This window comes from Octopus sinensis, linkage group LG10 (genome assembly GCF_006345805.1).
Source record: "Octopus sinensis linkage group LG10, ASM634580v1, whole genome shotgun sequence".
Classification (NCBI taxonomy): Eukaryota; Metazoa; Mollusca; class Cephalopoda; order Octopoda; family Octopodidae; genus Octopus; species Octopus sinensis.
Genome location: NC_043006.1, coordinates 26,495,597 through 26,521,313, shown reverse-complemented (window position 1 = coordinate 26,521,313; position 25,717 = coordinate 26,495,597). Strand labels below are relative to the sequence as shown.

The following is a 25,717-nucleotide window of genomic DNA, read 5'->3' as shown; positions in this document are numbered from 1 at the left end:
ATAGCCTCCATTGTAACCTTTACAGTGTTCACAAAGCACTGAGCAGCAGTCATGATATCAGCATTTTGATACACAATGCGAATCATCATGATACAGTTAACTCTTTTCCAACATTTGGATGGTTTCCAGCCCTCCATGTCAGCTAACTTTTTTCCCAACTACAACTTTAATATTTATACTCTCCAACACCATTGGCTATTCACCAATACATCAATTTCCTGAAAAAAGAAGATAAAACATTAGTCAAATTTAGCCTGGACACTATGTACATATGAAAGTGTGTATGTGTGTGTGTGTTGTGTGTGTGTGTGTGTGTGTGCATGTGCGTGTGTGTGTGTTGTGTGTGTGATTATTTAGTTTTATTTCAAGATTTCTTGCCAATAGAGAAAGAGCCGGTTTCTAACCTAGATCCAAGTTTCCTTCATTGGACTTTCAATATCAACAACAGGGTATTTTTGTATGTATACATGCAGATTTGCATGTTTTGTTTTATGTATGTTTTCTCGTGCATATACTTGCATATCCAGACATGCTCATATATACTTAAATGATAAAATCCTGGAAAGTTTTATAGATTTTTACAGTTCTAATAATGGATTGGATCAGTAGTCTTCAAATCAACTTTCTCCTTTCTGGTTTTGAGAAGTCTAATTTCTCAAGATTGGTATTTAGGGAGTGTGTTATATATCCCAGTGCCCCAATAATTACTGGTATAAACCTGAACTTGTTATCTGGATAGAGTAACTGCAGATTTCTCAATAGTTCAGCGTAGGTATTCTCTTTTTCACTGATCTTCAGCATTATGTTAACATGCATGTTAACATGGGCAGCTGATTTCCACAACTGTACACCGTTTCTCTTCTTTATCCCAAATCATTATATCAGGTGTATTGTGTTTACATTTTATTGAGGTTTTCATTGGGATATTCCATCAGTACTCCCTTTTATTATGAGTGGCTATGGCTTTCACCATACTGTGGGTTCTTATTTCTTTGTCTTTGGGGTTATCCTTTTGATAGATCTCCTTATTCAGTGTCCTAGCTACAACATCATGTCTCATTGGTAGATAATACCCTGATGATATTTTTGGACAACTGCTCATGATGTGGGTGATATCTTCAGTGTTAATTCCACAAAGTCTACATCAGTTATAATATTTTACTGCTTTCTTTGCATCTCTATCCCTTTTGTGCATCATTTGGTTGATATTCCTGTTCCTGGATTGCAAATACATACCGTTCAAAGTGGGAGGTAGTAATCTGGTTGTTGGTCCATGATAGACTGCTTTGGTGATCAATGTTACTATCATCTCTGAGCTTTCTACTAACATACCCATGCATGGTCTTCTGCTCATATATGCTCATCCTTTCATCTGATGATACGTTGCGGTAGAGTCATGTGACTTCTTTGGGCATGTATTTAAGGTTACCAGACAAGGAATGCAGCCCAAGGAACTGCCTTCCAAGTCTTATGATGTTATCAACCTCATGTATGCAAAGTTGGTCAAGGGATGCACTTTGACACTTGGTGGTTAAAAGATGTTGCCAAAGGGATATAATATAATATTCAAAGGCATTTTGAATCCATGTTAAGCCTCTGCCCCCTTACATATGTATGTATGTATGGATGGATGGATGGATGGATGGATGATGGATGGATGCATGCATGCATGCATGAATACTATAGTATTACTTCTCATATCAATATTATGATAAAGAAAGTTGCTTGTATAATTAATTTTGAGTATGAAGCTTTTAATAAAAGAAAGCCTTTATCAAAGTCTACAGTCTTGTTTGAAAATAGTCTTGAAAAATTCTTTTAAGTTCCAATTCTAATATATCCATCCCTCTTCTCTGCCACTATTCCTGGGTGGGTTGCTGGGGTAGTGTCCTCCCCATAGGTTCATTTCAGAAGCATTGGTGGTAGTGGCAATGTTAGTGGTATTAGCAGTGTTGTTGTTGTTGCTGCTGCTGCTGCTGCTGCTGCTGCTGCACCACAAAGGTAGTATTACCATTCAAAATACTTGTACAGCAGTATTGTTGGCTAGATTGACTAAATGGCTTTAAGCTCAGATAGTTGTGGATGTATATGGTTCAAATTATTTGCTACAACTTTAAGTAAGAATCCACGGCCAACTGCTTGGAAAGCTTTTCATCATGCAAAATTGAATTGAAATATCTGACTGCTGTCTATGCTGCATTATATTTTACATAGCAATTTTGAAATATTCATTTCCTTTGTTTTCTGTATATTTGGCTGCCACCCAGATTCTCCAAACAGGCATAATAAGGTATATGTCATTGGGCCTAAGTTTGGTCTAAATATGTTTGAATTAATATCAAAACTATTATCATCATGGGGAAACAAAAATCTTTCAAGTGATGGTACTCCATATTTATTCTCTTATTCTCTTACTTGTTTCAGTCATTTGACTGCGGCCATGCTGGAGTACCGCCTTTAAAAACCCATATTTATTCATAAATATGATGGTTATCTCTTCAATTGTTGATAAGTTGTATGACCTTTCTGAATTCATATCTCTCCTAAATATCCATGATAGGTAAATGCTTATTTTTTCCATAGCTTTCTCTTCTTCCTCCTAATTCACTTCCTGTAATGTTTCATATGCTTTTCTTATACATTATTTTATCCTATGAAATCGTCAAAATTTGGAAAAATTTAATTCAAACAACTATCTATTATTGATTTCTGTGCCCAACTTGCATAGGGTTATGCAAACTTTTGGTGCTCATTATCATTTGGGTGCTAGAGGATTAATTTGATCATGCCCTGTGAAACAATAGGGGCCATGACTAGTTGGGTCAGTAATCTGTGCACTCATAGATGCGGGCATGGACACATTGAAACTCTGATGTCTGGCAGCTGACTTGGCAGACACCCATAAAATAAATATTATTAACCATCTTACAAACAATAACTCTGAGCACCTTATCAAACTCCACCCGTTTAACACCCATGGACATATTTACAAAGTCAGAAAACAGCACAGCTCCCATGACTTTAGGAAACATTTTTTCACGCTAAGAGTTGCTGAAGCATGGAACAAACTGCCAGCATCAGTTGTTAGTTGTCGGAGCACTGCATCCTTCAAAACTTCCATGCTTCCTGAGATTCGCCAACACTACACCTGATTTTCTCCCCTCCATACACATGCAAGCATGTATCTGACTCGTACACTGTTCACTTCCCAGACATTAGTATATTACTGCATATGCTTTATATGCACTTTTGACAAGTTGTGGTGCACCTGAGCACTGTATACAATAATTTCATTGTTATTATATTATTTTGATATATTTTCTGAATACTTGGTTCTTTACCTGGTCTTACATTTTTATTAATTTCTTGCCACAAAGACCATATCCTGTATTGAATATTTGCAGTTCTTGCAGCTGCTGCTGCTTCTTTTGAATTTTGTTCTTCTCTTTGCTTTCTATTCCTTTCCCCATGCTAGCCCTAAGTGCTTTTCTTGCTGAGTTTCCTTCATTTTGATGTTTTGGGAAACAATTATTTGGAACACTGTACAGATAAAATGTACCAACATTTGGTTCATTCAATATATGTCCAAATGTTGTGAACACGATGCATTTGTATAGGTCAAGGTACATAAGGTGTGTAATAAGAAGTTTCATTCCCAACCACATGGTTTTGGGTTCAGTCCCACAGCATGGTACCTTAGATCAGTATCTTCTGCTACAGCTCAGGGCTGATCAAAGCATTGTGAGTGGATTTGGTAGGCATAAACTCAGAGAAGCCTATCGTGTGTGTGTATAATAAGTAAAGTTAATTGCCACATCAGAGTGACTGTTCCATGTTATTACTTGTTTAACCCCTGGTAGATCTTCCACCTGCTGATTATCAGTGTGGCACTGCACCCTGTATATACAATATATATTGCTAGCAGGGGAAGCAAACCCCTACCATCTTCTAGCAGACAACAGGATCATGAGACTGACTCAGTTTTGAGCTGGTTAGCTCTACTGCAGTCGCGAGTACCTGTTCACCAGAGAGATAAAATCTTTATTATAATCATACGATCTTACATAGATTTGGACATAACAAGACAAACAAATACAAAGAATGTTATGAGAGTTTGAATGAGACTTAAAAATTTAGTTGTAATATGACATAAACGAAAACTTGGCTTACTTTTGCCTTTAAACGGATCATTGGCTTACTTTTGCCTTTATAACGAGAACTTTAGTCTGGAGGGTGATAAGGTGTGGAGTCCGCAGGCAGAGGAATTCTTCCCACGACCGGCCTCTATGGAGAGATTTAAACCCAGTTTCATTAAAAGACGTAATCTGACTTTATGGCAGAAGGAGTGCTAACAGGCACTCTGGCTGATCCACAAGGTGGGCAAGGCCGGCAGCAGGAATACCACCTCAGTGTTCTATAAAGGGCTGGTAGAGGCAAAAAATGACGACGTCCTAGGAGGGGCTCTGTGGTTTGACGAGAATCAACTCTCCAACCTGTTTAAGAAGACTTTCAAGCCTGGGTATTTGGACAATTACCAAAAATCCCTGACCTGGCAGTGCTATAGGAATGCATTACCTGTTCGCAATAATTTATCCAGGCACAGAATGTCAGTGCCACCAACGTGTCCAAGATGTGGGTTGGACAATGAAACCATTCAACATGCTTTTGTACAATGTTGGGAGCTGTCAAGCTTGATAAGTTATGTTGAACACGTGTTGTCGCATCTGGGACGAGTGCAGCTGTCAGCTGGATCTATGATAAAGATGATACCACCAACTGGACTCTCAAAGGTCACCAGAGTGATAGCCAGGGTCTGCTGTAGACAGCAATATGTTGTAAGCAAAACGACCATTGGTCACTGATTTGCAATAAGCAAAATAGCAAGTTGTAAAATTTCAAGAAGAGATCAGAGTAGTAACTATACTAACAAGTAAAGTTAATTGCCAAATCAGAGTGGCTGTTCCATGTTGTTACTAGTTTAACCCTGGGCAGATCCTCTGCCAGCTAGTTATCAGTGTGGTGTTGCACTTAATATATTGCTAGCAGGGGGAGCAAACTCCTCCCATCCTCTAGCAGACTATAGGATTGCAAGACTGACTCATTTTCAGGATGGTTGGCTCATCTTCAGTCATGAGTACCTGGTCGCCAGAGCAATAGCCAGGATCTGTTCCAGCCAGCAATATATTGTAAACAAAGCGACCATCGGTTACTGATTTGCAACAAGCAAAACAGCTAGTTGTAAAATCTCAAGAAGTGATTAACTTTACTTGTTAGTGTAGTTACTACTCTGATCTCTTCTTGAGATTTTATCAGCTGGCAGAAGACCTGCCTGGGGTTAAACTAGTAGTAACATGGAACAGCCACTTTGATGTTGTGATTAACTTTATTTGTTAGTATAGTAACTATTCTGAGCTCTTCTTGAAATTTTACATCTAGTTATTTTGCTTATATATATATTGGGCATAAGTCCGTTAATCTGTTGATCATTAATTAATGAAGTTGACATTTTTGTTAATGATTTAACTTTGTTAATGATTTAACTTTTATCAGACTAATTAACTTCCGTTACATTTAGCTTCTGTTAACTCAAGTCCGTTAACCCAAAAATTTCATAAAAACCAGTAAACGTTTAAAAGATTCTATTGTTTGCAGATTGTCTTAGAATATTTAATACTGTACGTGTCATTTTTTCAACCCTGATATAATGCCACTTATTATTATAAATAACTTGTAGGACCTCATTTGGTCCTGCCTTGATCTGAAACCAAATCCATCTGTTTGTTGCTTGCAAAGACAGCGGGGAAATTTCTTTCTCTTGTCAAGAGGGAACAGTGATTGATGTGTTTCCACTTCATCTGTGACCTTGCTGTGTCATGAAGAGAATTACGTATATATTGTGATTTTCATTTTTTAATTATTATTTTTTTACAGCCACTTTATCAATAAACTTTTTATCATTTAATACTAATATTGTGTTTCATTTCAGTTCTTTTTTTTACCTTTCTATGGCTCTAAAAGCCTTCAAAAATCTAAAAAAAGGGCAAAAACTATGAAATCAGGCTTTTTTAGGCCCTTTAAAATTTAAAGCTATAAAATCAGCATTTTTTAACTCTAAAGCAAAAAACAATAAAAAAAGAAACTATAGTTTTGGGGTTCTAAAGCCCTCAAAGATGATTTTATAGTTTTGGCACTTTTTAACCCTTTAAACCGACCAAAACCCGTTGTATCTAATTCCTTTCTGAAATCTTTTGAAAAAATAAACAAATCTTGTTAGTGAATTCTTGTAGCTTTGAGATAATGTGAGGGCTTTTCTTCCAGAAAGCACAGAATTGGGAGAAAAGCAAAATTAACTGAGGCAGATGTCAACAGAGAAAATATTGACTTCCATAAAGTGGAAAAAATAAATGGAAAGAAAAAAGTTGGCAAATATTTCGGTGTGAATACAAATAGCTGTAACATGGTAGTACGGTACGCTAGAAATAGCAGCCAAATCTTTCCTTTTCTGGAAGAGGAGCCATTTACGCATGATTCCGATGTCACATTCATTGAAAGCATACAAAATAACTTGAAAAAAGAAAGACCCATGAAACAAAACTCACTCGATGGGAAACTTCGAGGTTCCCACCACCCCTCCCATCTTTCTTTTCCAGACAAAAGTGGCTTGCAGTGAGTTTGGAGGTCAGATATGCTGAATGCACTTGAAAAAAAAAAAAAAACGAGGGAAAATTATTCCACACCAAGGTACAAAATATTTACTGAAAGACAGAGGACTGGCAAGCTAGGAAGCTGTGCCAGGCTCCAATCTGTTCTGGCAAGGTTTCTACAGTTGGATGCCCTTCCTAATGCCAAGCACCCTGAGGGTGTAGTGAGTGCTTTTTATTTACCACTAGCATGGGGCCAGTCGATTGCAAGGAGGATGTTCAGGAGGAACTGATAGAATTACAAAATGACAATGACACCACAATGCGGTATCACCATAACAGCAAAGGTTTGTGGTACCATCGAAGCATATTGAATTCCTATCCAAATCTGTGGAAACATCTGAACTTACTTTTGCTTGCCTTCCCTACTGCATACCTTGTTGAATCTGGTTTCACCATGTTGGAATTTTACTTTCCCATAAAAGAATTGGACTGGATATGACATAATGAGGAGACTCACAGCAAAAGTTGATAAGTTTGAAACTGCATGTGTCTGCACAAGCTGCATTGCACCAGACACATGGTTCTCATTAAAAAGTTGTATTCTTTTCCTTTAATACAATCATTAATTATTTTGCATTGGTAATTCTGATCAATGGTTCATGTGGTGAAAATAAAAATCAGTTATAAAGAAAGCGTAAGTTTACCAAAGTTAAATCTGTCAGCATAATATAGAGTTAAGATTAGAATTTTATTCACACTAATGGCAAAACTAAACCCACAATAAGGGATTTGTAAACAACTGCATATTTAGTCCAAACAGCACTAACTGGGCAACAAGTCTGTGATATAGTGTGTGTTAAATGATACAAGGGTGGTTCTCCTCGCGGATTTAGTGTTGGGGATGTCAGGGTTTTTTTTACACAGGTGGGTAATGGAGCATTTTTTGGCTGTTAGGTGGGCAATATTGCAATTTGGTGCAAAGAATTCGGGAAACACTGGTCTAACCCATGCAAGCATGGAAAACTAGATATCAATGATGTTTGATGATATATATGAGTGTGTGTGTGATTTAATATACTCAGTTTTAATATATTTGATATATCATTTGATATACACAAGTTAAAAAAAAGGTATTAATAGTTTCATACTGTAGATATACAATGATTTGATAGATTTATATAACATGCCATGTATCTCCAAGCAACCCTTCAAGCTCAGATGTATCTAAAAACAAGAATGCTGGTCTTAGAGAAAACATGAGAAAAAATGCGATGAAAAATATGAAGAAGTTTAATGCAAAAAGTGGAATGAGAAGAAAATAAATAACATGATTTTCATTCCTTTTGTCTGTAGAAATCATAAGTAATCTAGTTGATATAAAATAACATAACAGAGATGAGATATCTCTGATCTTGTAGGCCTCTATATATTAGATACTTTGAGATCTAAGTTTCCAACCCATGATATTAGCTTATACCATGATGATGGTTTGGGTATATCTCACAACTGTGATGGACAGACACTTGGTAAATTTAGGGAAAAGACTCATACATATCTTTTGTCAGGCCTCAAAATTACTTATCTACGAAATCTGTCTAAAGTTGATTTCTTAGATTTTTCCCTAGACTTAAACTCATGCTATTATAAATCCTATCATAAACTGAATGAGAAGCTCACATATATATGTAAACAGTCCTGTTACCCCACTATAGTATTTAAAATCCTGATAGCCAACATCAGTAGTAGGATATCTAATCTATCCTCTTCAAATGCAGTATTTGACAAAGCAGCCCCCTACTATAACAATGTCCAAGCTAACAGCAGCTTCAAAGATAAGATATCATATAACTCCATAGTTAAAAATATGAAGCCTAAAAATAGACTAAGGAAATTAATATGGTTCACTCTCTTTTTCTCTTAAATGTTGAAAATAACATAGGCAAGAAATTCCTGGCATTATTAAATAAGCATTTCCCAGTTAACAGGAAGATTTTTAATAGTCATCCGAAAAAAATTTTATACAGCTGTATCACTTGTAAGTCACATCAAGAGTCCTCTCCCAGTTGTAATTCTCAGGATCCTGAAGTTTGTCTGCTTGATCAGGCATGTTTGATAAACATAGTTGTTTATTGTAGTGTGATGGATGAAGAGGACAACAGAAAAAGAAGCAATGGGAGAAAGAAATACAAAAGGCCTTACCTCGGCAAAATCAGCGGTCTCTCACGAATTCGACATGTCCTGTCGCTTTGCCGTCTATGCTGGAACTGCCGGCGCTTCCTCGCTGACCACACATGCTTCGTCCTTGACCACATCCACTTCCTGCCACACATGTGCCCCTCAGTTTTCCACCAGCCCCTGCAAGCCCTACTTCCGCCCACCTCATCTGTCATCCTCTCCACTAACACCACATAGCTCATCACGTCCCATAACACCGACCGCCAACACTACATTTATGATGCCAAAGTTACAGCATGCTCCAAGACAATGTAATCAAAAAGAAAAGTGAAGGCAATTTTAAAAGCTGTTATACAAACCATCAAATTCATAAAAATAACATCACTGAGTTGGTCAGCCATGGATCCAAAGACCAATTACACACCACATATAATCAAGTGGAGAAATCTATGTCATATATAAATGGACCAAACAGATGCACGGTATGCATAGCTGATAGATTACATATTCTTTTTAGATTCACACTGCTTAATTCCAGGTCCAAAATTTTTAGCAAAAGCAACCACATGGACAAGTTTCTTTTGTCAAGCTGGAGGACACTTCCCCCTCTGAATTGAGTAGCTATCTCATGGACTTTGGCCTTGTCTCCTTTATATTATTTACACCAATTAAATAAATTTCTACATACAAAGAGGACAAAGATCTTGGTTTTCTTTTTTCTTCTTTCTTCTCATTCCACTTTTTGCATCAACCTTCTTCATGTTTTTCTTCCCATTTTTCTCATGCTTTCTCATAGACCAGCGTCTTGGTTTTCAAATAGGACAAACATTATGCACTGAGCCTGATGGATTGTTTGAAGACACATAGTATGTTATATAAATCTGCCAAATTATTGTATCTCTACAGCATGAAACTATTAGTAGCTCTTATTAAAATTGTATATCAAATGATATTTGTCTCTTACTGGATATAATACTTTTTTGCTGGTGCTACCTGTAATGGAACAGTCGACTAAATACACACACATTTCATGTTGTTCAGGGTACTTCAAGTGAAGGCTTCTAACTTATCCCATTGCATATATAACTTTGTCATCAAAATGAGTTTTACAGACACCATCTTTTTCTGCAGCTAACTCTTCTAAGCCAAGAGCAATAACTCAAATAATTCAAAATCAACATTTGGGTCTCATGTTTTCCGTTCCAGCTGCAGGTCCCAGCAATGCATCATACATTTCCATGTATCAATAGAACAATGCCAAAAAATTGAAAATCTTCAAAATTCCAAACATCAATAAATACAATGTTCTTGAAACTACTGTTTAAAGCAGTGGTTCCCAAAGTGGGCGGTACTGCCCCCCCCCCCGGGTGGTGGAAAGATCTAGGGGCGTTGAAGAAAAATGGGGTGATAATGGGGTGACCAAAACAGGGCAATGGATGTATAATGGAAGGCAAGATTTGCTATATTGGAAGAATATCGTCTTCTTCCATCATCCTTTTTGTCCGTGTAGTTTAGACTTCTGGCAGGTGAAGAGAGAAAGCTTCAAATGCTTTTTACAACTGGTTTATTTTCAGGTTTTACAGGACAGATGAAGTGTGCTACTCTCAGCTACCATCTTTAGCTGTGTGCGTTGTGTAGTAGCTCCATTAGTGCAGGTGCATTGCTTCTGGAGATACACATGCAGAAAGCTTCAGCCAGTGGTGGTGTTCAGCCAGCGCTGCTGTGAGTTGGCGCCAGAAAGAGAGAGATTTGAATCGGGTTTTCCCTTATATAGCTTCCATTGCGAGCCTCGATGTGATCTTGCGCATGGCAAATGGATGTAGTTGAGGTCTTGCTCCAGTCTCGGAGATGGCAATGGCTGCCACGAGATCTCATCCAATATGCTGCTGGCTGCTTGTGCTGCTACAAGGGCTCCCTGCTGAGTGTGGAGGTATGAAAACAGAATAATTGGAGCAGGCACAAGAAAGAGCAAAGATAGTAACTGATCGCAACCAACAAAATATGGTACAAAAATGTGACAAGTCAAATAGAAAAATAACTGCAAGAAATATAAATTGGCATGCACAAAATTTTGACAAAATGTTCAATGGCAGAGTATCAGAACTGTCCAGTAACACAAGAAATCAATTGTCTGTCACAAGAAACACAATAGAGATTGTCAGATATAAATAGTTTTAGTGAGCTTTTTAGGCCAATGCACAGTGCAGCCTGTCCTGGTGACATAGGGTTTGTTCATGTTAGGCAGTGGCGAAGAAGGTGTAGGTGTAGGTGATGGCATGGTCAAGGGTGGATGTGTAGGTGGTTGTAAAGGATCAAAGGTGGACATGTTTGGGGAGTTATCGAAGGGTGTGGACACCTCAAAATATGTCCTTTTAAGTCTGTCGACCAGCACAGTCTCTGCCTGACCATTGATGTTGAGACTAAAAGTTTTGGGTGTGCGTGATAGCACATGAAATGGTCCCTTATAAGGAGAAATGAGAGGTCCTCTGACAGAATCATCCTGAACAAAAACATGAGTCCATTTGACAATATCCGGAGGGACATGAGAGGGAATAGACTGGTCACACGGATTCATGGGTGGAAAACTTGAGAAATACGATCAAAGTCTGGTGACATACGACGTTGGATCAGAACACAATGAATTGTCTGGTGCCAACATTGTGCCATGGAGTGCCAGCATGGTACCGTAAAGGAGTTCAGCAGAGGAGAAACCTAAGTCTGTTTTAACAGCAGTGCGACAACCAAGAAGAATGATAGGCAGGAATTCTGTCCAAGACTGTGGATCAGGAGTGGTGCGTAGAGCAGCCTTCAGTTGCCTGTGAATGCGTTCGACCATCCCGTTGGAAGCTGGATGGTAGCTGGTCGTACGAATGTGATGAACGCCTAGGATTCGGAATAATTCATGAAATAGGGAAGCCTTACACTGGTGTCTGCGATCAGTGGTTATTTTAGCTGGGACACCAAAGCGAGCAATCCAGTTAGAAATGAAAGCTCGAGCAACTGACTCAGCGGAAATGTCCACCATTGGAATGGCTTCAGGCCAATGAGAGAAACAATCGACGCATGACAACATGTAATAGAACCCGTAACTGACAGGCCATGGTCCATCCAGATCAATGTGGACATGGCGAGAGCGAGTCTCCGGCAGAGAAAACTGTCCAAGAGGAGTGCGAATGTGCCTGTGGACTTTAGAACGCTGGCATTTCACACAAGAGCATTCCCAAGTGGTGATCACACGGCGCATATTAGACTAGAAAAACCGAGCTGTAATAAGCTTCACCAAGGCAGCGATGCCAGGATGTGACAGTGAATGCAAGGCATCAAAAACAGAACGCTGGTGATTCTCAGGCCTGAGAGAACCAGTAGCTGTGTCACAAAGAATGGTGCCTTCAGCAGTCGGAAGTGGAGATAGGCAAACTTGCAACAGGACAACTTGGTAGAAGCTAAATCCAAAGTTTCCAGAGCTGGCTGATCCTACGCAATGGCAGTTAAATTGACTGCAGCAGATGAAAGGGAGCACACACGAAGATGAGAGAGTGTGTCAGCAAGCATGTTCTCTGTTCCAGGTATGTGCCGAATGTACCTTGTGAACTAGGAAATGTAGTCCAGGTGATGAGCATGAGGTGAGTGTTTGTCTGATTTAGATGACAGCGCAAACATAAGAGGTTTGTGATCAGTATAAATCACAAAATCTTGGCCCTCGAGTTGATATTGAAAATAACAAATGGACAGGTAGATCGCCAAGAGCTCGTGATCAAATGTACTGTACAAACGTTCAGCTGGCTTTAATTGATGAAAAAAAATGCCAAAGGTTTAGTCTGATTGTCTACGGTGTGCTGCAAAACAGCACCAACTGCAGAGTCTGATGCATCAAAGAGAGAGGAGCATTGGGAACTGGATGTGCAAGCAAAGGGACAGAAGCTATTTCCTTTTTAATTGACTCAAAAACAGATAACACTTCATCCGATAAAGCAATAGAAGAATTCTTTTTGTTATCTGCTTTCAATAGCTGAGTCAAGGGAAGTAATTTGTCTGCACAATTACTGATAAAGCATCTGTAAAAATTGACAATGGCCAAAAAATGACGGAGTTGGTATAGTGATGTGCGGAGTGCGATGCGCTGAATTGCATCGACTTTGGAAGAAGGAGGTCTGATCCCATTGGAGTCAATATAATGCCCCAGAAATTCCAGAGAGGACTGTCTGAAAACACACTTATTGGAGTTGATTCACACATTGTAGGCTCAAAGACGCTGAAAGAGTTGACTCAAGTGCTGAAGATGATTTTTATGCGTGTCGCTTGCAATGAGTATGTCATCATTGTAAGCGAACACAAAATCAAGTCCACAAACAACTTCGTCAATAAATCTTTGGAACATACTCGTGGCGTTCTGCAGACCGAAGCTCATAAAAAGGAACTCGAAGCTGCCAAAAGGAGTAGTGATAGCAGTTTTTGGTATGGCCTCAGGATTGACCAGAATCTGGTGATAGGCACGAACAAGGTCAGCCTTAGAAAAAAATAGTACAACGAAACAAATTAGAGGAGAAATCTTGAAGATTTCTTATGGGATATCGATTGGGAACAGTGACTGCATTCAAATGTCTGTAATTCCCTATCGGGCAAAAATCAGAATCCCCTTTTCAAGCCAAACGAAGGGGAGATGCCCAAGGGCTGGAGGAGGGGGCGAATAAGGCCAAGCTGGAGCATTTGCTCAAACTCGGACCGAGCCTTCTTCAGACGGTCAAGAGCAAGTTGCTGAGGCATGAAAAGACAGGTGGCCCAGTGAAAAGACAGGTGAAAGACAGGTAGCATGAAAAGACAGGTGCAAAGACAGGTGGGAATATAGTGGAGAGTCGAGTGGGTAGGTTTTGCCGTTTAGAATAGCTGATCCACCAGCTCTGGGAAAGAAGCTAAGAGTGAATGAAATTCATCACCAGCAGTGGCAACAAAAAAAGGACTGAGAACAGCATTGGTAGTGGCCTTTGCAGGCATAGACAAAGACGTAGAACCATCGACAAGTCTCTGTCACCTGACATCTACCAATAGGTTAAAATTGTTCAAAAAGTTCACACCCAGAATAGGATGTGGGAGATTGGCAATGACAAAAATCCACCCGAAATCCCGGTGAAGATTAATGTCGATATTTAATGAAATTTGACCATATGTTGCAATGGGAGACCAATTGACCGCATGCAAGGTGATCTCTGAGCACTTTGGCTTGTCTGTAGCAAGATGCAAAGGCTAAATAGAGCAACTAGAACCCATGTCAACCATAAAAGCTTGATTAGACATGTGGTCCTTCACAAAAATTGCACGAATTAGGGATGATTGGTCAGAAGTGCTCAAAATCTCTGCAGGTCATTTTCCAACACCTGGAAAGAACAGGGCGGAATGCATTCGCAGCCTTGATGCTGATACCTGGCGTGGTACCAACAAAGACTGAAATGAGAAGAAGAGGAATCGGTCTAGTGTGAACAGGACCGGCTTCAATTGCAACGGCGCAAAGAGTTGGAGCACCCTCTCCAAAGTGCTTCCATTCAGCATGTTGTGGCATCAAGTCTATCCAAAATATCATCCTGTGAGGAGGAAGATACAGTGGAGGAAACCTCTGAGCAGGAGCAGACATGGCAAGGTGCTGGCTGGATAACAAATTCTAAAATCTTATCAGCCATAGTAGCAAGTTGATCCACGGTGTTGGCATCAACCACTGTGGCTAAGATGGTTTGCACATCAGGAGGTAGCTGGGAGAAGAAAAGCTTCCGTGAAAGCAAGTTGTCCTCAGTTGTGTCGCTGAGCTCATGGAGATGCTGTAATAATTGAGTCAGCGCCCTGTCACCTAACTCCTGCTTAAATTTAGACTCTACAGATTTCATGTTCCAGCAGAGAACCTCGGATTTGACCCCCTCGTACGTCACATCAGGATGAAGATCAGTGATGAGATCCCTGACTGAAGGAGTGAGTGATGCAGGAATGCTACAGAAGAGAAGATTCAGTTGTCGCGACGAAGGTACAGCCTGTGCTTCAAAATATGCCTCCAACTAAGCGAACCAAAGTGAGACAAAAAAAAAACCCAAAGAAATAAAAGGTTAAAGCGGAAAGTGTAACCTCTCAAAAGAGCTGTTCTTCACTCCTGCTCCAGAGCGTTGGCTGCGGGGTCACTCCGAAAAGCTCTGTCTGCAACGATTTCATCTCAATCGAAGGAGAGGGGCTTTCTCTATCCGGGTTGCGGATCCGTGGAATAAGCTGCCGGACTAGATAGTGAAGATGCCGACGACCGCTCAGTTCAAAGTCTCTTTTGACTAGAAATGGCCTGATCTCTTTGCATGAACACCCTCCCTGTACATAACTCCATGTTCCCCTACATGGCCTTGCTTTTGCTTTTTGAGCCAAAAAATTAACCTAACCTAACCTAATTAGGTTAAGATTTATTTATGAAATACTGTTGTCTTGAATTTGCTGCAGAAATTGGTATATGTCTGTAATGGTGAGTGAGGAATGTGGCCTTGGAACCAAGTGGGCAGCAGCCTGAAAAAGTTTGGGAATCACTGGTTTAAAGTAAGGCTATATATAGAATAAACAGAATTAATAGTTATTGATTTAGTAAGTCTTTCAAAATCTCATGCCTTTGGTTGACAGCTTGAAATCTGCTCACTACTTCTGATCCATTCTATCTTAACTTCCTTGTTGATCATCAATATATATATATAATATATATATATATATATATATATAAGATGTGTGTGTGTGAGAGAGAGAGACAGGCTATTTACTTGATCCCACTTAAAATCAATATTTTTCATCCAATTTCATTCACACTTGGTGCATACACCACTTATGTTCCACAGATTGCACTCGACACTTCAGATTTTTCACTTATGGGATTATATGGCTTCTGGGATAAAAAAAACCTCCTGTCCATTCCTGCATTATGGTGGATATTGTGGACTGGACAAGGGAGGTAACTCTTTGCGAAGTAACATTCAGAAATTGATTGTTTCCCTTATATTTGTATACCTATGTAAATGTTGACGCTGCCATTTACAACGGAGGGTTTCTTGTCTTGGATGACTTGGTTAAGACAACTGGAGGTCAACAATTGGATACTTATTCTCTCAACACTCCACACAGAAATGAAAACGTCTGTTCCAATCGCCTAGTTCTCAGAGAAACATCCTACCACACCCACAAATTCAAACAGTATATTACTGACAACGAGCCCCTTCTGAATTCTGATCAAGCTGACGTATACAATTTTGTCCTCAGAAACATCTACACACACATTGGCAGAATCATCTTCTTAGATGCACCTGGTGGAACTAGAAAAAACATTCCTCCTGAATCTTTTTCGTGCAAAGTGGCATAATGGTGACCTTGCTATTACTGTTGCCTCCTCAGGAATAGCCTTGATTCTTCTTCATGGCAGACGAACAGCACACTCTACCTTCAAATTGCCTTTCAATGTAACACATCAAGAAAATCCAGCATGCCACATAATTCATTCCTTGAATGAAGTGACAATTTCGGAAAAGTGCAAACTCATTGTTTGGGATGAAGCAACTATGTCCCATAATTGTTTCCTACAAGCACTTGATACCACAATGAGAGGCCTTAGATCGAACAACAACATCCTTGGAGGTGTGACTCAACTTCTTGCAGGACATTTTCAACAAACTTTGCCTATTATACCCAAAGGAACACCCACTGATGAACTTGATGCCTGTCTTAAAAATCCCTCCTTTGGTTGCATGTTCATTTGAAACAACTCACCATCAAACCGGTCTTCAGAAATGCTCCTTAAAATTGGCAATGGACAAATTAGGTCCAACAACAACGGATTTATTGACACTACCACCCTTGACCACATTGTCTCCAGCCCTGATGACTTATGTTCTACTGTTTACCCAAATCTTACCATGGAATATATAAAACCAGATTGGCTTCGCGACAGGGCTGTTCTTGCACCTACAAATGCAGCGGTCACACATGACTTACTCAGTCAGCTACTTTCTCAAGAACATTATTACAGATCAGTGGACACACTTTCAAACAGAATTTCTAAACTCCCAAGACCCTCACCCCATGAACTTCATTTAAAAGTTGGTTGCCCTGTCATCCTCCTACACACTCTAAACGTACCCACACTATGCAATGGAACTCATTTTGTGGTCAAACAAATGATGGACCATGGCACTAAAGCCCAAATTATCATGGGACACGACAAAACTGATACCGTTTTCATTCCGAAAATTCTGCTAACCCCAACAGGGGCAATAGACACCGCAGATGCTCAGAAAACAGATTTCATCACACCCGAGGGGGAGAAACAAGAAGTAGTTGATAGCTACTAGGTGACCAAGTTAGTAGTAGGGGTAGATGCTCAGAGAGTGTTACCACTAGAATAAGAATAGCTTGGGCAAAGTATAGAAAGCTTCTACCCTTACTGGTAACAAAGGGTCTCTCGCTCAGAGTGAAAGGTAGATTGTACGATGCATGTGTGCGAACTGCCATGCTTCACGGCAGTGAAACATGAGCTGTGACTGTGGAGGCTCAAAAGAAATGAAGCTAACATGATCCGCTGGCTGTGAAATGTCAGTGTGCACACACAACAGAGTGTAAGCACCCTGAGAGAAATGTTGGACATAAGAAGCATTGGATGTGGCATGCAAGAGAGACGTTTGTGCTGGTATGGTCATGTACTATGGAAGGATGAGGAGAGATGTGTGAAGAAGTGCCACTCCCAAACTGTTGAAGGAATCCAGGCTAGAGGTAGACCCAGGAAGACATGGGATGAGGTGGTCAAGCATGACCTTCAAATGTTGGGCCTCACAGAGGCAATGACGAAAGACCGAGACCTCTGGAGATATGCTGTGACTGTGAGAACCCGAGAAATAAAGTGAGTTCATGGGTGTATCCTACACCAGCTTCACATAACCAGCCCCAGCCCATTCAAAGTACCTTGGATCGCAGGACGGCCTGCTGTAAATACCTTGGATCGTAGGGTGACCTGCTGTGCTTGAGGAAACCTATTGAGTCAAGTAAATCAACATCAAAATAAAAATCAAATGGAAATTATAGTCATGATACCCGTGCCGGTGGCACATAAAAAGTACCATCCGAATGTGGCCAATGCCAGCACTGCCTTGACTGGCATCGATGCCGGTGGCATGTAAAAAGCACCCACTACACTCACGGAGTGGTTGGTGTTAGGAAGGGCATCCAGCTGTAGAAACACTACCAGATCAGACTGGAGCCTGGTGCAGCCTCCTGACTTCCCAAACCCTGGTCAAACCGTCCATCCCATGCTAGTATCGAAAACGGACGTTAAACGATGATGATGATGATAATGAAGAGGTGGTTTAGCCATTAGAATTTCCAGGCGTTCAGTTAAACAGAGATTCCAACGTCTATTGGTTGAGTTGTAAGAAGTTGTTTTTGCGAGTATGCGCCATTCTAATATATATTCTATTTTTTTGTCCTCAAGCTCCTAGATATAGCTACTAAGCTTTGTTGAATTTGCCTTACTCCTATTTCTGAAGATAGGTTGGTGTGAGTTGTACCTAAGTATCATTTAGTTTTATGTGGCTCCTATATAGGATTTTATATGGCTATTTGTGTGGAGGTCACATTGGTAAACTACGTTTTTAGTGTTACATCTATAAGGGAATTGGTACTTACTTGTATCCCTGCAGCCACATAAATTATTAGGTATATCTGTGTTTGTGTTGTGTCGTGGGGGGCTATTACTACTCTGGTCTTTGTCTATGTTACTAGGAGGCGGTTCATTAGTTGTGAGACTTGCTCTATTAGTCCATTGGTTCTTACATTTATTGTTCCTAATTTTCCTAGCTTCATAGAATGTGTCTAGTTTTCTTATTATTATTCAAGGCTATGACGGTAGCTGAGTTACTAGTCAGGCTGTGGCCTACCCTAATTTTATTTCTAAATATTGCTGCATATTTATTATTTACGTTTAAGTGTTTATTAGTTTCATTAATAAGCAAACTATGTTGGATTTGAGGTGCATGGCGAAAGGGATTACGAGCCAGATCTTATTACTATTACATTTATTGCTATGTCTGGTATAGAAACTACCCTCATTGTTTGTAAGGCGTGTGAAATTATGGCTATCGAGTTTATTTCTATAGTTGGGTTTATCTTTACTATTGCTCTTGTCTGTTTTATTGTGGTTATTTCTGTATGGTTTTATGTGGACTCAATGACCTGGTGTTATTGTTTTTAACAGGGTTTATCTTTGTTCTTTGAAGCTCTATATTTTTATTCTTATCGATGTGTAGGTTTATATTATTCTTATTATAGCTATTATTTTTTTTAACTTATTTTTATAATTCGTATTAGACTTGTTAATATTAATTTTATCGTTTATCACATTGTTGGTATTCATGTTGTCGTTTGTAATGTTATTGGTGATTTGTGTATGGGACTTAAAATTGTTTCTATTGCTATTATTCTAGTTGAGCTTATCTATGCTGTTCTTAGCATTGGTGTAGTTTGTAGTGACGTTTGGTGTGTGGTTAGTGTTAATTGTATTATCGTGTGGATTTCTGTTATTTGTATAGTGATTGGGGTCTAGGTATTTAATTTTTTTGTTTAAATCCTGTTTTAGCTAGTGCGATATTATAGATTTCCTTATGCTTATTAAAAATATGTTGGTTGGAAGAGAGGCATGATATTCTACTGTTAATGCTATGTACTAAACCTCTCTTAATAAAGTTCAGATGGTTACTGGATGTGTTTATGTACTTGAGGTTAGTGTTGGGTTTTATATAGGGTTTGTGGAGTCTTGTGGCTAAGTTGCAGATGTGTGTCTAAGTAGTTAATGGAGTTGTGTTCCTTTTCTATAGAAATAGATAGTCCAAATCTTTTAAAGAATTTGTGTAGTTTTTTCTTGATAAGCTCTAATTTCCTATTTGAGGGATTTTTTTTTAAATGAAAAGTGCATTGTCCCTGTATAATCCACCCTTGAGTTCTGGGAATTCTTCCTGTAGCTATGATAGCAAATAAATGCCCACCAGGTCAGTTACCTGTGCTGAATCTGGGGCTCCCATGGTGATATTCAAATGAGTTATGGGAGTCCTTTTGTATCCAAAATTTATTATCAAAGCTTATAACTGATTTCCTCGCTTCTAGTATTACTTTTATTTCCTTCATAGTTAAATGTGTGTAATTTTTGACGAATATTAGGATCGTAGGGTTGAGGAGTAGTGATTTACTATTTCTATCTGTATGAATTTGTAGTTCTTCATGTTCTATACATTGAAGAACCAGTTTAGGGCTGTGTTGGACCATAATTCTAAAGCTATTCTTTTTAACTTAGGGATGTATTTGTCAAGTATTAGTTTACTTAATTTACATAGATCTGATTTATTTGGGCATATTAATCTTACTTTAGTATCGGTTAAGAAATTTGGTTTATGGTATTTTAGTGTGATGTGAGGTCTGGATGGCATGAAGGGTTCAGTTTTGTCCTCTAAGTTGTAGTCTGTCATAATGTCCTTGGCTGCTAAGTTCATAGATATTAGGGTGGTATCCGGTGCTATTTTGTATTTTTTTGTAATTTCCTTATGTAGCAGCTGGTGGTATAAATTAACATCCAGAGTGTAGAAATTCCTAGTTTTATTGGAGTGAACGGTAATTCTGTTTTGTGAATTGTGCTTGTGTAGTAGGTCTTTTAGGTTCTTTTGTTAGCTGTTATTTCTTAGCAAACTGATAAGTTGTGTTTTCAATTTTATATTTTTATTCATCATTCAGTTTATTTTCTTGCTTCCCACTACATTATAATGAGCAGAGAAAAAACAAAGTTTTACCAGCAAAAATTCCGAAAGGAATGGCTTAAGATGCCAGCATTTACTAAGTGGTTGTGTGAAGTACCTAGTGACCAATCTAAAGCACATTGCAGATATTGGAGATGTAATATGTTGGCAAAATATTCTCTTTTAGTAAACTACTGTGAAGCGAAGTAACATAAGGCATCAGCTCCACAGCAAATGATTCCTCTTAAAAATAAGACATCTATATTTGAGGCAAATTTAGCAATGTTTGTTTGTTGCCACTCATCATTTAATGGCTGTGATCGCTTAATAGAATTATGTAGGAATTATATGTCTGATAGTGATATTATGTCCAAAGTGAAGTTGCATCATTCAAAATGTGCAAATAGTGTGAAAAATGTTGTAGCTCCGTATTTTGATGGAAATTTGATTTCTGATATAGGAGATAGAAAACTTAGCCTGTTATTAGATGAATCCAATGATATATCGATAAACAAGCTGTTAGGAATTGTTATCATATATTATAGTGACACTCACAAAAAAGTGGTACAAACATATCTCAGTATGGTACCTTTAGAAACATGTGATGCAGATGGCATTTTAGATGCCTTAAAAACTGAATTAGTGAAAAAAAAATTAGATATAAAAAATTTACTGGGTATAGAAACTGAGAATGCTAGAGTAATGACAGGAGTCAACAATGGTGTTTTCCAGAAATTAAAAGAAGTTCCATCATTAATTCTATTTAGATGTGTATGTCATTCTTTACAGTTGGCAGTATCCCACACTTGTGCTGAATGCTTACCCATTAATTTAGAATTTTTAGTATCCGAAACCTATAAATGGTTCTCTCATTCTTCAACAAGACAAAGTGCCTACAAACAACTTTACTTTGCTATCAATGATAAAGAACCTTTGAAGATTGTGAATTCTTGTACAACCAGGTGGCTGTCAACAGAACCAGCTGTAAATAGAATTTTAAGCCAATGGTTTGAATTGCACTCATTTCCAAACTACAACTACAAAAGAAAAATGCTTTACAGCATAAACGTTACATGAAATGTTTTGTGATTCTAGGAATGAACTTTACCTTTTATTTGTGCATACAATTTTAAAACTTGTTCAAGAAGTGAATAAACTGTTTGAATCAAACATTGTCAACAAAACAAAATTACTTGAAGATCTTTTTAAATTTGATCAAATCTGTTACTAATATGATAGTGTTGTCAACATGTAGAATTGATCCTCTAGATCCTGATGCTTCTATTGAAAAATTTTGGGATCCTAAACCAAATTTAGGCTACAGGTTTGAGAGAAAGATTATCAAGAAGACTGTAACAGCCACTGAAGAAAATAATATTTGCAAAAGAGCACAACAAAAGCAGAGTAAAAATTACTCTGCCGTTATAAAGAGCTCAAGCACCATTTGCCAGAAAATATTGATATATTGAGAAATATCAAATGTTTTTCAGTAGAGAATATTTTGCAGTATTTCAAAGAGCCAATTTTACCTGTCTTAGAAGTAATGCATTTAAATGAAGAAAAAATTGCTTCAATTGAAATTCAGTTTAATAACATTCATTTAGTTAAATGGACATATACATCTAATACTGAGGCATTCTGGCTGGAAGTCTTGGAATATAAAGATGCTACTGGAGGAAATCCTTTTAGAGATGTTGCAAATTTTGCCATTAATCTACTGACATTGCCAAACTCAAATGCAGAAGTTGAATGGTTGTTCAGTAGTATGGGTGTAATCAAATCAAAATTGAAAAACAAAATGCATCTTCCATAGGAAGATCAATACTGTCTATAAAATATGGCTTGAAAAGATATGGCAAATCTTTGAAAAATTTGGATATTCCAAAACACATAATTAACAAGATTGGGACCTTGAATGTATACAGAAGTCAAGACCTAGGCACTGCAGCTGAAAGTGATCAAATCAGTGAAATTCAAGAAATTATTTCTCAATGCTGAATATAATTAAAGAAAGTAAATAAAAATGTAAATAAAAATTAAGCTTTTTGATATAATTAGTCTTTAGCATTTTTTTGGTATTTTTTCTACTGAAGTTTAACATAAAATTGTGATTTTAAATTGGCAACACTGTATGCATTGCTTTTTTTTTTATTTAATGGGTAAATTCTAGACAAAACATTTCAAATTCCACCCTGAAGGGTGAAATCATAATGGGGTTGACCAGCTTCTCAGTGGCTTGATTACTTTAAGAACAACACACAGGAAAAGTTTTTAAACATACTCAGAAGAGTATATGAGCTGAGGTAGGTGTTGCAGCTCTAAGCTGTGGAAAGGAGCTGAGATATGACAAAGCTAACACAGAACATTAAATCTGGAGAAAATTACAAAGAAAAAAAGGATACAAAGAATTCTATTCTCTTTATTTTCCTTTTCCCAACATTGAACTAAGAGAAGAAGCTATAAATGATAATAAAATTATATTTAAGAAAGAAATGGGAGTGAAAGGAGAAAATGACTAGATTCCATAACATTTTACATGAATCACACTAAAAATGGTAGAATTACAGCCCAATGGATACGAGTTATATCAGTTACTGAATTGTTACAAACCATTCAAATGTGAGGTACTTTACATAACCTTAGTTTAACAGTTACTCCAGTCTTTAAAGTAGCAAATATATTTTTTGCTAATCTTCTGCTAAATTAAAGATACTGATTGATAAGAAGTAATCAATAGAATTGACAATGTATACAAGTGAAAATCACAAAATGTTTCCTATTTAGCTGGTGATTCAACCCTGTTTGATTGCAGGACTGAGGTCGGCAAAATAACTGTGTTGCATACCCTCCTCAGAAGAAAGTCGTTGTGATGGATTACATACTAACAGTCGCTGGAAAAGAAAAGGTAACAATTCAATCATTATTGTTATCAGTCTTACATTTTTCAACTCTATACATACAAAATAAAATTTTAAAAATTCAATATATTCCAAATAATTTATATTTCACAGCAAAAACATGCTTGGACCCAAAATAGAATTAAAAAATGTTCCCTAAATATAGAGTAAATACAAAAATAATTAATAATTTGAATATAAATTACTACAGACACTATTCATCAAACTCTTGTAGACTGAATATTTCAGCTTCAATTTATACATCAGGAATGCTAGTGGACAGGCTATGTATATTCTATAAAAAAAAAGTTGCTTTTGCCTTAAATTTTAGTTTTATATATATTCTGTTTGACTTTTTTCTCTCGTTTCTAACTTTGCCTCAGAAGTCAAAATTTATGTTTCAATTCATTGATAATTTCTGCTCAGTTTGTATTTTTTATAAGTTTAAAGCCAAAGCTATTTTCTCAAAGATCTAGTGTGTATCTCCAGTTCTCTCCATAAAGAACATTACTCTATGATAGATTTTCTCAAGAGAAGGGAAATTGATACTGCAAACCAAAAAAAATCACTAGTTAATTTCAAAGAGCTTCCTTTATCACTAGCATTGGCTTATATTGCTAGTTTACCTACTTAGAACTAGGTATATTCAGACATTGAAGGCCGAATAATTTGGCCATGGGTGTAACATGATGTTAATGGCAAAGTATAAAAAGTCAACCAATTAGATGGCTGTCTGATACTTAATTTGTTTTTACTACATTATATCATTATAAAATTAACTTAATGAAATTTCTATTTCAATTTTCTCTTTATCATTGCTTCTACTTTGGGAGAGTCATTATATCAATAATAACCACACACACTGGTCCAATATCATTTCTATATTATTAGTCAATCAGTTAAATATTTAACCAATTAACTGATCAATTGTTTATCTAATGGGTTTGTTAAACAATCAATCAGTTGTTGTTTGTAAATGTCCTTTCATTGCTATTCATAACCTCATCAATGACATGCCCTCTCTTTTCAAGGTCTACTTTGAGTCTGTATTTTAAAAAATGTCATTAAAAAATGGTTCTTCATTCTCTGGGTCAATATTTCTTCATATTCTTTCACCATATGAAATAGATGTTCATCTTACTTTATTTCATAATTCCTGCTTTTATTTTTTTCATACCATTTTTATAGTCTTAATTCTCTTTTGTTTGTTCTAATTAGTTAATCCTAATTACCTTTAGCTTTAGCTGTACTTATGATTTCTTTTGTTTGCACTGTTACTGTCCCAACTTACATTAGTTCACTGAACTTCAGTGTCACTCCCAACCTGTCAACTTTGTCTCCTCATTTCTTTCTCTCTCTCTCTCTCTCCTCACTCTCAATGGGATCTATCTCTATCTACATACAACTGTTTGTCATCATTTCTTCTTTCTTTTCTTTCTTCTTTCCACAATCAACTAATGGAGATCATCCTAAGAGAGGTATGGCTTCTAAAGCCGCAGCCAAGAGCTTGTCTATTAGCTTTAGTTATTTCAAATTGCATATGCCTAAACCCAGTATGACAACCTCTCTAGAGCTGGTACCATGATATAACATTTTTTTCAGTTGGTAGACCTAAATAATTGCTTGGTTCAACAATATCACTTGGCTCTTGGATGCCCTTAGTTGATCCCACTCTGCTGCAAGCTTTTAAATCAAGACTCTGTTATGATGTACTACTTCCAATTGTACCTCTTCTACCTTTGCATAGCATCTGTTCATTAGGGAGTTCAGATAGAAGTGGTTTTCCAGAGGAAGAAATGGTTCTTCATTCTCTGGATCAATATTTCTTCATATTCTTTCACCATATGAAATAGATGTTCATCTTACTTTATTTCATAATTCCTGCCTGATGTGTCAGGAATCAAATCTTTGAAAATTACTCTGAAAGGTTGCCCCCAGCTGTTAGCAGGCCTACTTGCAGACACTGACTTCCAGCTGAATTAGTTACAGAGATTGTAGTAGCAGTTAGTGGCAACCCTTGATTCTTAGTTTCTTTCTCTCTTTTTTGCCTCTTCAATGTCAAAGGACCTACAAAGGTCATAGGTGCTACCCTTTTCCCTTCAGCTAAGCTATTAAAACAAAATACCTATTCTCTCTAGAATAACACAACAGAAACATTTTCAAATTTTGATAGTGATACATGGCTCTTGTTAATGGGAACAAAAATAAGAAGTTACTGTAATTTTAAGTG

General features: G+C 37.6%; 2 protein-coding genes and 1 long non-coding RNA gene across 4 annotated transcripts in view; 2 read left to right on the top strand and 1 right to left on the bottom strand.

Moving 5' to 3' along the window:
* Positions 1-297: 297 nt before the first annotated feature.
* On the top strand, positions 298-20,901 carry LOC118765062. The gene is made up of 3 exons (XR_005000911.1): positions 298-314; positions 14,538-14,540; positions 20,540-20,901. It is a non-coding gene; the product is annotated as an uncharacterized LOC118765062 (long non-coding RNA).
* A 37-nt stretch (positions 20,902-20,938) lies between these two features.
* LOC115216161 lies at positions 20,939-21,667 on the top strand. Its single transcript, XM_029785358.1, has one exon. The coding sequence runs from the start codon at positions 20,939-20,941 to the stop codon at positions 21,665-21,667; it is 729 nt and encodes a 242-aa protein (XP_029641218.1).
* A 1,028-nt stretch (positions 21,668-22,695) lies between these two features.
* The window catches only part of LOC115216414 (cyclin-dependent-like kinase 5), a 49,988-nt gene continuing 46,966 nt past the window's right edge, over positions 22,696-25,717 (bottom strand). For both annotated transcript variants that reach the window (XM_029785731.2, XM_036506408.1), the window contains exon 11: positions 22,696-23,481. In XM_029785731.2, the coding sequence (XP_029641591.1) occupies positions 23,383-23,481 (99 nt within the window). In that variant the 3' untranslated portion in view covers positions 22,696-23,382. The remainder of the gene's footprint in view (positions 23,482-25,717) is intronic.